At 34.7% G+C, this 13006-nt stretch overlaps 1 protein-coding gene across 5 annotated transcripts in view; it reads right to left on the reverse strand.

Annotated features, from left to right (window-relative positions):
* The window catches only part of SATB1 (SATB homeobox 1), a 96785-nt gene that overhangs the window by 35384 nt on the left and 48395 nt on the right, over positions 1–13006 (reverse strand). For all 5 annotated transcript variants that reach the window (XM_032143415.2, XM_032143417.2, XM_058433522.1 and 2 more), the window contains 2 exons: positions 11117–11571; positions 3325–3537 (listed from right to left, as the gene is read on the reverse strand). In XM_032143415.2, coding sequence (XP_031999306.1) covers positions 3325–3537; positions 11117–11571 — 668 coding nt within the window. The remainder of the gene's footprint in view (positions 1–3324; positions 3538–11116; positions 11572–13006) is intronic.

A 13006-nucleotide genomic window follows, 5' to 3' on the forward strand; every position in this document is an offset into this window, starting at 1 on the left:
ATGCTTGCAGCAACCAGGTCTGGCCCAGAGCCTATGGCCCAGGCAGAAGATGAAGCACAGGGCATAACTGTCCCTACCGGAGCACATGGGATACCTCTGCAGGGAGGCATCTCACCTGGACTGGGCCACCAAGGAGCTCTGGTGTTTCCTGAGGCTAGGTGTCCCCAGGTGGGGCCTGACTAGCCAGGAAGTCCTTTCTTGAAGATGACTTAGAATTCAAGTCCTTCAACAGTTTAGGTCCTTGTTATGGTATGCCCCAAGGGCAGTCCAAAATCATCTTCTGCATGTTTTACACTCTATAAAGAGGTGGAAGAGAATCTGGTTTCCCAGGCCTTAATGGGGGCTGGGTTTTCTGTGAACCACTGAGGGCCTCTGCTTTTAACATGTGGTTCTTTAGAAAGAAATCAGGTTTCAGGTGCAACCCAAACCCAAGATTTGTCTCAAAATATGTTTCAAATCTCCTCATTTTGGGGGAAATGAAATGTATACTGATTTCACATGGACTCCTCTTCGGCAAAATGTAAAATTTAAAAAGACAAAATTTTGCAGTCTGTGTTACCTGTGGTCTTCTCCATTTTATCCTTTATTTTAACTCATTTTTAATATGCATACTGGTTCCAGTTTAAGCATTATTTATTTCAACTGCTATGAGAGTACTAATTCAAGTGCTCTATAACGTGTTTTTCCAAATCTAAAGTACTAATTTTGCATTGATAATACCTTTAATACCTTAAGATTTCTTGAAATTTAATTTATTTAATCATGGTTAAAGGGAAGAATGTGGACAAATTGGTAGTGAGCTCCATTATAATATTAATAATTTAAAGATTTATATTGTAGCAGCAAAATAAAATTACACACACATACACATATCAGTTAATCATTTTGGAGTTTGGTTAGATGGCCAGTAATACTGCAGTAATAGAAATGTTTTATTTGAAAGAGTTTCACTAAGAATCTACAGTATGTATATACTGTATATTTTCATCATTGGCTGAATACCCTAGCTATGGGCTTGGTCTCAACTCCTCTTCAGAACAAACAAATACAGCTAAGGGTGGCTCAACCAGTTAACCAATAATTCAGGCAAAAATAATTAAACATATATTCTATTCAGGCAAAAATAATTAAACATATATTCTATCCCAACTTATCAGCAGATAAAGCCTTTAAGCATACATATAGGAAAGTTATCCTATAGTATCTTAACAGCATATGAAAAGAAATATCACTTAATAAGAATTGGTATAACTTTAGCTCAAGAAAAAACTTAATGAGTAAGGACACCCAAATCACATTTGGAAAATAAATAAAACCAGAGTCCTAGAAAACTTAGAAAACAAAAGCTGTATTAAGGAACCACAAGGTCAAGTATCTGGCTAGATTTTTTTTTTTAAAAAAAGCAGTTCAATGTTGAAGTTCATATTGGTCTTAAGTAAGCCATTCTTTTATTAGTATTGCAGATTAAGTGATAAGTAAAGTAATTCTCTGCTCAGAGTCCTGCCAGTGATGACTTCAGGAGCAAAGTTAACTAATAAAAATGTGTGTATTAACACTAAACACTACAGAAAAAGTACCAAACCAAATTATTTTATTTCATTTCATACATTTTTTCTCTTTAATCATTCCTAGAAATCATAGTTTATCTTTTCTCTTTAACCATCCTTAGAAGTCATATTTTTTATACATAAACAGTTCCTCATTCTTTATCTTAGGAAATATTTTATAGAAGCATTTAGAGATCAAATTCAATAACTTTGTGTGCGTGGGCAGGTGAGTGTGTACGTATGTATATAGATGCTTTTCTCCTAAAGAAGCATGACTTTTTAATTCGCAATTATAGCAATGATTTCCTTATAGTCTGTTCCTATAGACATCAAGACCAGATTGATTTTCATTAAATAAACTAGCGAAAATGGAATTTGTGACACTTCTAAAAAATAATCGTTTCAGAGCCTTATGATAAGCAGCTTATTTAGCCACCCAACAAGTGGCTAAACATTTTTTATTTATGCAGTGTCCATAGTACTTCCACTCTTTAGTGTTGAATGAGTTTTCTAGATTTCTATACATGAAAATGTATAACCACTTTCTACTACTGATGAGAATAAAGTAACATCAAGATACCATTTCACTATGACATTGTCATATGAATATTCTGACTTTTTCTTCCATGTTCAATTTTTATCCAATTTTAGCTGACCTTATTTTTAAGAGCTGTAAATGTCACAAGTTAAACATGTAAGAAAACACATTTGCAGCCAGGCACGGTGGCTCACGCCTGTAATCCCAGCACTTTGGGAGGCCGAGGTGGGAGGATCATGAGGTCAGGAGATGGAGACCATCCTGGCTAACACAGTGAAACCCCATCTCTACTAAAAACACAAAAAAATTAGCTGGGCATAGTGGCAGGTGCCTGTAGTCTCAGCTACTTGGGAGGCTGAGGCAGGAGAATGGCGTGAACCCAGGAGGCGGAGCTTGCAGTGAGTGAAGATCCTGCCACTGCACTCCAGCCTGGGTGACAGAGCGACACTCCATCTCAAAAGAAAAAAAAAAAAAGAAAATATATTTGCTTGTGGTTTTTGAGTCTAATACACTAACTAGCAAACTTTTATCTAAGGGTTTGTAATGCAAATTGATTTACTGAATTATAACAGTTATAAGGTTACTTTTTAAACTTAGTTTAAAAAACAATACAGATTCACATACCCAAAGTTACCCGGAAGGCAACTTTCTTTCCTAAAAAGTCCAAAAATTCTAAGAAAGAGAAAACATGCCCATATCTTGGAGTATGGATAGAATTCCTTATCAGCCCCATTTAAAGCTGCCTTCAAGGATTTTATTAAACTTAATTATGAAAGATTACAAACGAGATGGTGTGTAATTGGTACCAGCTGCAGTTCATATTGGAAAGTATAAATACAAATGAAATTATTTATTTTTATTTATTTACTATTTAAACGGCGATTCTAAAACCAGTTGGGAAAAAACTGACTCTATTCTTTTTCTACTGAGTTTAAAATACTTTACTTAATAACAACAGTAGAGACAAATATCCCATTTAAAGACTACTTTCACCCCCAAATAACCCAAAGAATGAAGGAACACAAAGCAATTTTCTTCCCTCTATCTAATTAGGAGCTTATTGTTTTTATATCAGAATTAATGATTTGGGACCAAATTCTCCTCAAGCAACTATATGAATTTAAAAACATATAAATCTATATATCTATCTAATTTCTTATTGAGATTCTTCCTCAAGCATTAAAAAAAAAAAAAAAAAAAGCTAAACAAAGAAGGGCAAGGAGGAAAAGGAGACTGCACCTGGGGAGGGCGGCTGGGTGGTGTGCTTATCAGTGGGGCAGGACCCATGGCCGAGGCAGCATTCAAGCTCCTTTCCCTTTCGTCCTGGTATATTCGGTCTCTTTCAGCTTCCGGTAACTGCAAGAAATTCTGCATAGCCCGAAGGTTTACCAGCAAAGACTGGGATGCAGTCTTGGGGTCCTCTTCCTTTCGGAGAATTTCTGAAAGCAAGCCCTGCAAGAAATGAAAGGCACAGGGTGAGCCTGCTCCCGTGCTTTGCCTGGCCAGCAGTGATCCTTCCCTTTTCTTCTCCACTCTGTTTAGAAAATGAACACTCAGAGGCATTAATTCTGCATAGGAATATATTAGTTACAATTGAAGTGGTAGAGAAGAGAGCCTCAACTGTATTCTTAATTTTATTAAGCATCTGCTTTACATATAACATAAACTGAAACTGCCTAATTGGTCTCCTTCCTTTGAGTAGCTTAACTTGCCATGAAATCTTTCACAGAGAGACGATCCAGGGAAGTTAAGAATAAATGAAATCCTTATAATGCAACAGCATTGAACTGTATAGTTCTCAAGCTGCCTAGACAAAGGCAGTATAATGCCTACAGCCCAATATGTAAAGATACAAAGCCATTTCTAGAGAAGTAGAACTTTCAAAGAAAATACCAGAAAATGAATTTTAACATATTAGAACAAAAGTTATTACTAAAGCATCACCTAAGGTTTATGCTGTATTTTCACAGGCAATGTTTAAAATTATTCCTTAAACTCCAACTTATCAAAGTACATTACACTACATGACCCTTTCAATTTACCATTTTCAGAGAACCTCACTGACTATCACAAATGATTGTAAATAATATCTTGCTGTATTATACCACTGGGTAACAGGTTTAAATTTTGAACTTTAAAAACCATAGACGAGATTTGAAATATATTAACTAATTTTCAACATCGCGAAAGTCCATCATGGCATGCCAAGGAAAACAGTATCAAATTCTGTAATTATCAAATTTCTTGGGGAATAAAAATTATTAGTGATAGAAGAAATTTATAAACCATTAGAAAACTCTTAAGGTGTCTTTCCCCCCTAAATAACAGCACATCAATTTTCAACTAATTTTTTTAAGTTTTGGAAGAACTCTTTCAAAAATGGGTGGTTCTCCCTATTGCATTTAAGAGACAATATGAAACAAAAGTATTGGAAAATTTTCTGTTCATTTTATAAGGGCTAAGCAGCCCTTCTCTCTTTAATCTTGTACATGAAATAATGCTTGGAATAGTAAGACATATTTGGTTTCTTCACTTAGCCAGAGTATCAGCTTCAGAATAAAATTTTGTCAAGATTTCTATATAATTTGCAAATCTACTTTCCAATATCCTGCAGAAATGGTTAAAGGTATATTGGGGGAAGGAAGGTAACGTGTCATGTCAAAACAATGAAGCCCCAAGGTTAAAACATTTGTTTTTTTCATGGTTTGTTAGAAGTACAAACCTGGTTTTGTTCCCAAATCTAAAGATAATGTACCATACGCCAAAATTCAACAGTTGGGTGCAGACAATACAAAAGTACTGATACTTCTTAAAATGATTTATAAGCTGGTATTTAAAAAGAACTTTTAACAGGTGCAGATGGCTTCAGAGTCCATTTTAAAGTTGTCTCTTACTTAGTCTCTTACACCTAAAGCCTGGAAATTGGACCTGAACTTTCGTTTTTACCCTAAGAAATGTGACTGAAGAATGAAGGGCACGTGTCCTTTTACTTAGGATACTAACGAGTAATGCCGTAACTGTGTCTACACAAGAGCAAAACATCTAGTCAATTTAACTAAAATTTAGTCAAACAGGCAGTCAATCATCCAGCTATTTAATTTGCACAAGGCCATCTAATTAGTTTGACTGTGTTTCTGATGTTCCATATTGAAAGTAAAACATTCAGGTCTCAAAAAAAAAAAAAGTTTGAAAATAGGTGTAACGAAATAAGCCTTGCGCTTTACTCCTCTCCACCAAATGTTGTGTCTTAAAAATGTACTTGACAAAGCAATATATTCTCAACTACACAGATATGGATACATGAAAACATCAGTATAAACACAATATGCTACAAATTCCTTGAGCATAATAATCTAATATTCACCTTCATCATCCCAGCACAATGTCTCTCATGTAAATGTTTGATAAGTATTTACTAAATGGACTGATCATGTGTATAAAGACCACAATGGAGAAAACAATCACAAACAGGTGACAGAAACTTAAGAACAAGATGTGCTACCCACGAGTAAATTCTAGTGGTAGTTATTAGCACTCATGTCGGGCCTACAGTGAAAAGTTCTGTGGCATTTTTTGAGATGTTTTTCCTAATTGTCTAATAATTTAAAAAATTATATTAGGACAAAACATAGTTATATTTAGGGTGTTATTTGGGAAACTTGAAATTAGGTATTTAAAAATCCCAAATAACAAAGTACTATATCACATATTTCTCTCAAAAATATTTCCTGAGGCAGCAGAGATCTATAGTGAGAAAGTCAAATACAGGAAAACATACAAAATAATATTCTTTCTCAAGTCTTGCTAACACATAAGACTAAGTCATTTCCATATGGTTGAGACTGGAAGGTAGTATGTCACTTGGGAGAAAATTTTAAAAGTTCTCTACCTATATTTTGATGTTGGTGTGACTTCCTATTTGAGCATACAAGTGTTTTTAGGGGCAAAGCATTTTACTACCACTTAATTATTCTATTAGAACAAAGTTTTTTGTTCGTCTGAAATATGCTGATGGTATAAAGTGATGTTTCAAACCCTGAAACACTCAAAGAGCTTTAAAGCAGCCAGTGTAGACAGTCTCAGGTGTTTCAGAAACCTTCTGGTTTTTTTTTTTGGCCCAGAGCTTTCAATGAGGGGAGTGCCCCCTGGTGGAAATGCTTGAAAATATTGTCAGAAAACATTTTGATTAGTGATAATTACTTAAAAAAAAAAAAAGTCACTTTAGAATAATTTTGGATGCAAAATGACTGCTATCAGATCCCAGATATGGGAATGCATGTTTTGGTCCTGTTCAGGTTGTTGTTACTTGAATAGCTGCATTCATATTTATATGCTGAATTCAAGATATATGTGGCCACCAGTTCCCACAGCCCATAATTGAAGATATAGCATAGACTTACCAAGGTCATTTGTAGTAATGCCCCACACAGCGGACAGTAAGAGTGACCTTTTACCAAAAATTCTTCATGCTAAAAAACAGTATGCCAAGGCCATCATGTACCTTATTTATGTCACAGAATATGCTGAAACATCAGGACTAAAATATGTCATCAGTATCAAGAATCATTGGTGCTCAGTAAATTTGTTGAATTAAATTAAACAAAATCATTAGTCATTCTTGTGTCTGAAAAGAACCTGAGAACTTGTATGTTATGTAGGAAGTTACCAGTACCTCATAAATATTAATTTTATTGAAAATCAGAAGCTGCCTTTCATTGGGACCTCACATCTTACCAATAATTAGATGTGTGCTGTATCTATGAAAACATAAAATTATTTTGCATTGTCATTACATAGTGGTTAAGTCAGAGTTCTAATTTTTTCAACTAAAGAATGAATTTACTGCTGAATTCCTAAACCTGTTTTTACATTCCAAAAACAGTTTACAAGTTATTACAAGTAAAATTCATTAGTAGTTGTAAAAGAAAGAAAAAAACTTCCAATAAATATTATCAGTATTTCCAAAAGCTAATTATGAATTCTTGAAAACAGCAGATAAGCGAAAGAGACTGCCAATCTGAACAAAAAGCCTGTCTGGCCTCCTGTTTGTCTCCTCTTTGAACATAATCACTGATTCAAATAGATTTTATCAGCTTCATGGAACTTCAAAGCCCTCAGAAAGAAAATATGATTTGATGAAAACCTCCCTCCTAAAAAGAAAATACATAGAATATTCTTCAAGGCTACCTGCCTCTGTTGTTTGGTGAATTTTTAATCACATGTCCAGGTAAAAGACTATTTTCAAACTCCACCTACTACCATGGACTCATGCCAAGTAAGTTTTAAGTAGACACATTTATCTCTGTCGTTTGGCAGGCTAACCAGAGAGCTGTCTTGTTGGGGTAATAGCACCTTTTTACCTTTTATTCAATAGTGATACGGATAGTGGACTTTTCTTAAATTACACTGTGAAGAATTATAGAAACACAGTAGCAATTTCTGTTATATTTAAGCAGGCAAATTTCTCTCCACCACATAATTTACAGAACTCAAATTTAATAAAACATTACATGATGGTCCATTACTGTTATCAGTTTTGAATAATCCATCTTCATTCTTTATTTTACTGGAAAATAAAGTGTGCCAAAGACAAGAGGAGGGGGAAGAAAAAGGGGAAAAAAGCCACAGAGTGGGATCAGAGTTAAACTCTGAATTTTATTCTTTTAAAAATCAAAGGGCATTAAGGAATGTATTTGCATGTATCAGAACCATTAAATAGCAATAAGATAGAGAAGTGAATTGAAAAGTATAAATCTAGAAGCTTTGGCAATTACTTTTAGCCATAGGTTTCCATTAAAAAGACATCAAGTAGGCATAACTGAATGAATGACATATGCTAAAAGCTGATATCTTCAACAGCAATTAAAGAACATATGCCCATCAATTCAGAAGGGGAAAATTCCTTAAAACAAGTAATTACATAAGTTTACCAGAAATTTTCAGAAAAGGTAGGCTTAAAAAAAAGCCATGTGTGAAGGTCTTAAGAGAGGGTAATATGTTAATATAGGGGACCCTATTAAGATGATAAAAAAATTCTCAATAGTTAAAACATAAGACCCAGGATTTTAAAGTTACACAGAGCTGTCAATGACTAAAATAATCCTCAATTCATACAAGTGTTTTCTATCATATTAAGATCTTAATGCTGTTTATAAGAAACAGTATCTTATCTGACCCTATCATATAACTTTGTTTTTGTATGTACATATTTTACATTAATTTTTTAAAAGTCGGAGTTGGAACTGCACATTGTACTAGGTGCACACAAATGTGTGATGTGCGATTTAACTCTGCAGAGCTCCTTGTCTATACATATGCATTAGCATGTGTATTTTCGTAATCCACTCTCACACCATACCCTCTCTCTGCACCTGCTTTTATTGAAATGCATACACTTTAAATAAATACCCTACATCCAGTCGTACCAATGCATAATCATTAAAAAATAAATGCAGCTGTGTATGTACGTGTGTGTGGTTTTTAAGAATGACCAATGAAAATACATTCATGCCTGCATGTGCAAGTTAGTTCTCAAGGAATATTGAAATATATATACAAATTTCCTCTTAAGTCAAACATCTTCAAATATGGCCCTATATCTACTTTGACTGAAGAGTATCAATTATCAATATAAAGCTTTAAAACACCCTTCATAATCCAGGGCACTAAATATTTTTTTGGTAATGACTTTTTTCCTAAATTGGCCATTATTAATAAGGAAGTATGTGTAATCAAGCTATATAAGGTAAAGTTTTCATTCTCCTCTCACAGAAAAAAAAAAAGTCACTGTTTTTGATATTAACCACAGAGATGATTACCTTTTCAAAGAGATTAATATGGTATAAAAGAGAAAATTTTGCCTTTCTTCCAGTAACAAATCCTGTAGATATCATGGAATTTGTCCTTTTAAGGACCAAAGGCAGAACAAATGGCCAACTCCTCACAGTAATGGCTGTAACATCATAAACCCAAGAGGAGAAAACTTGTAATGATGGGTGGCAACTTTATCCTCATTTCTCTGAGTTCTACTGTCTTAGCATTCTTCACTACATAAAGGACACTTACTTAGTGCTTTAAGAAATAACTATTTGCTCAATTTTTAAGACACCAGTAACTATATATATACACATATATACATATACACACACACACACACACATATACACATATATATATACACACACATATATATATGTATATATATAATTTGTGTCTATGTCATGATGTCTTTGTGGGCTTTTAACTCAATTCAAAAAAGCATTACTGAACTGTTATGTAGAGACCTACATTTTTGGCCTAGTATGGAGAATTATTAGTACTTACTATATTTACTAAAATAAAGAATGCTACCAGAAACAGGAATATTTGGAGGGTTGACTTTTGAGTCATTCATTTTCAATAATTATCCCCCAACTGAATATAGGTGTCATATTAAATTCACCAGCTAATAATGAACACAGTTTTTTAAGCTACAAAGATACAGAACTAGGTAAAACCATACAATTTTAACCTGAGACATAGCCTTGTGCAACTGCCTTTTTAAAAACAGACGAACGTACAAAAAAAAAAAAGATGAATCGACTGAAAACAAACACTGAATTAGAGGCTTTGTCAGGTCTCCCAACTCCCCATCTAGTTAAGGCAAGCCAAAAATAAGTCACAGCTGGGATTCTCCTAGGTATGGAAACTCTGCCAACCAGGAATTAATACTAGATTATTTCTGTAGCAGAATTTTATTCTTATAATCATAATCATGTAATAAACAAAATAACTTAAATATGAAAGGAAAATGTGAGTCAGGCCAAAAAATAAGATAAATTGACAAAAGAAAGAACAGCGGTAAAACAAAAAAGTTGAAAAGGCATAATGTCCTCATTCTAATCAAAGTTACGTGGTTTTTCATTTGTTTGTTTTTTGGTTTTTTTTTTGTTTTGTTTTGTTTTAGTGTACCCGGGCCAAAAATAAACACCATATATATCATGTATCATACTAGTTTCCAAACAAAGAAAACAATTCTTCTCATTCACAGTTCAATAGAGTCAATTTGTTTAGGGCTTCTCAACTATCTTTATCTTATGACCTCTCACACATATCACTTTTTTTCCATGACCCTCTTAAACATCTTCCATGCTGTTAGATAGCATCTTCACAGGAATTGGGCCAGGAAGACAAAGGTGTGCACATTAGGGGTATAGGCAGGCAGTGAGATCTCTACAAATGGGTCTGCAAACTAAGGCCTGCAAGCCACACTTACTCCATGGCCTGTTCTATAAATAGTTTTACTGAAATACTACCATACTCAGTGCCATTCATTTATTGTCTATGGCTGCTTTATTACTCTACAGTGTGACCGAGATTTAAGTGCTTCAAAACCTAAAATATTTACTATCTGGTCGATAACAGAATAAAGTTTGCTGATGCCTGGTCTAGACAATGAATTTGGAAGACAATAGCATGAGGGAGAGCACACAGCTTACAAATATTTTATGTTAATAAGTCATACAATATTTTTTCAAAATGGCTGCTTAGAATTAAGTGGATTATTGCTTCCAAGGTGTTAACAACAATAACAACAACGCTGCAGTAGAACTTTAACAGGGAACATTTACATACCTAAGTTTTAGATGGGTAGTAACGTAACATAAATGGAAAAGACAATAGGCTAGAAGCCTGGAATCCTGCCAATAGCCTTGACCGAGTCATGAAACTTTTCTTAACCATCTACTATAGTTTATGATTCCATTATATAAAAGCATAAGTAATGCCAGTTTAAAATACGTTTGACATTTAATTAGTCTTTCAAAGGGCCTGAATTGGGATCAATCTGCACATAGGTTTCTCTCGATTCAGAAGTATATCATAGGAAAAGGAATGGTAAAATTGAGGCTCCACCAGGAATAGGTAATATGATCACATGAAGAGAGAGAGAAAATGTTAGTACAGAAGTAAAAGAATAAACTTTAGTTATAGATGGGACTAAAGAAAGTGAAAATAGGAGACAGCACAGAACCACTTACGAAACACAACTGACCTGAGTTCTGTTAAAAGCCACACGTGCAAATACTGCCTGGGAGATTCCTGCTCGTTTCAGTTCATCGCGTACCCACTGGTAGATTTCGGAAGACACCTCTGTGTTGGTCGAAACCTGTTGCTCCAAAGGCTTATTCATAGATCTACTGACAGGGGGAGGGTGGTTCAAGTACTGTTGGTTTAAGGACTGCTGGGCTAAAAGTCTATTCACTGCATACTGCTGGTTCAGCAGCTGAGCCATCACCAGCTGCTGGTTGACCAATTGAGGACTGATAGGCGTTGATACGAGCCCAGGGTGCAGGTTTGGAAGAGGTGTCCGGACAGAGGGCTGGCTGCCATGGGAGAGCTGTGCAGGGGATGGAGGCTGCTCGGCTGTGTTCCCTGGAACTGGTTGCTGGCCAAAATTGACATGATTGGCGCCTTGCTGGGATAGCTCAGAAAGACTATCCATTTCAACTAAAGTGGACAAAGAGTAAAATCACATTCAGCCAACAATGATTGGCATTGATAAAGATTTCTAACCATTTCCTAAATTAAAAAAGGGTAGGCACAGGACACACCCCAAATCCAATAAAACCAAGAAAATTTCAAGTTGCAACTTACCAGGCTGTGTTTTTGCTCTCCTTTTCTGAACAATTCTACAAACTCTGGAAGTGGGACAGCACTCCTAATCTCATTTTTTAAAAGTGGTTTAGATTTAAGGCATAAAATCAATTATATCCAAATTCTTTCCGACTAGTTGTTCACTCTCACTTATTACCCCAAGAAGGCTTCTAAGCAACAATTTTTTTAAATGACTTCTAAAAGAATGTCATTTGCTTAATGACAACTAAAAACAGTGGGCTGAGCTGAGAAAATAAGCTTATAATAAGCAACTAAAAAAATTTACAAATATATTCTCATGATATTCATTAACTTTAGTACTCTAGGAAAAAGGTGTAAAAGAAAAAATATGACATAAAAAGTTACCTACTTTCAATTTTTGCCTAGCAGTGAACAGAAGTAGTTAATGTAATAAATAAAAATGGTCATAATAATAAGTGTATATTGAACGCTTGCTGAATATCTTATATGCCTTGTTTCATTTTAATTCTAACCATCATGGGCAGTAGGTATATCTGGAAATACTTTTTAGAATAAAGCAAGTGATTTATTGTATATCAAGCCAGCATACCCAGTGTTGCTAAGATCCAAATGTTTTTTCTTCAGGAAGCTATGGCCATCATCAGATGCTAAAGACAATCTTGCAGGGAATCATTCTGGTACAATGGTGAGGCTGTCATGATTTTGCAATTTATTCCCACCTACCCAGGATGAATGCTTCTCCCTTGGCTAGCTAGGTTCCTCATATGGATTGGCTGAGCATCATCTCTAAGTGTGTAAATGCTTTTCTGTATGAGGAGGAGACTGGTTCGATGCTCTTGGCTGGAAGAGCTGAGCATGAAGCTGTACGTAAATAAGACCTTCCAAATTGTACACAGACTTCCCATGTATAGACTCTAGTTTGATTTTAATCATCAATTGTCTTTTCATTAAATATGCAGGTCTTACATTTAGAGGAACTTTATCATAGTGCTATAGCTCCTGATATATGCAAAATATAACCAAGAATTGGGGAAGAAACCTTCAATTTCTACCAGTGTTAACAGCCCAAGTGGGCCATTCACAGAGAATAATAATTCAAGCAATTATTCCAAAAATGATGCATTGTCTTCATTACAGCCTTAAGCTATAAAAGGCAAAGAATCCATTTTGGTAGATGGATGGTTTTTCTTCAAATATTAAGAGCTAAAACATGCTCAAAATTTGGATTAATTTTTCTTAAAAAAAATTTTTTTTAATTAAATGAATGTAAATAAATAAACAGAAATAGATTTAAAACAGGACATAA

Source organism: Hylobates moloch, unplaced genomic scaffold (assembly GCF_009828535.3).
Source record: "Hylobates moloch isolate HMO894 unplaced genomic scaffold, HMol_V3 SCAFFOLD_22, whole genome shotgun sequence".
Lineage (NCBI taxonomy): Eukaryota > Metazoa > Chordata > Mammalia > Primates > Hylobatidae > Hylobates > Hylobates moloch.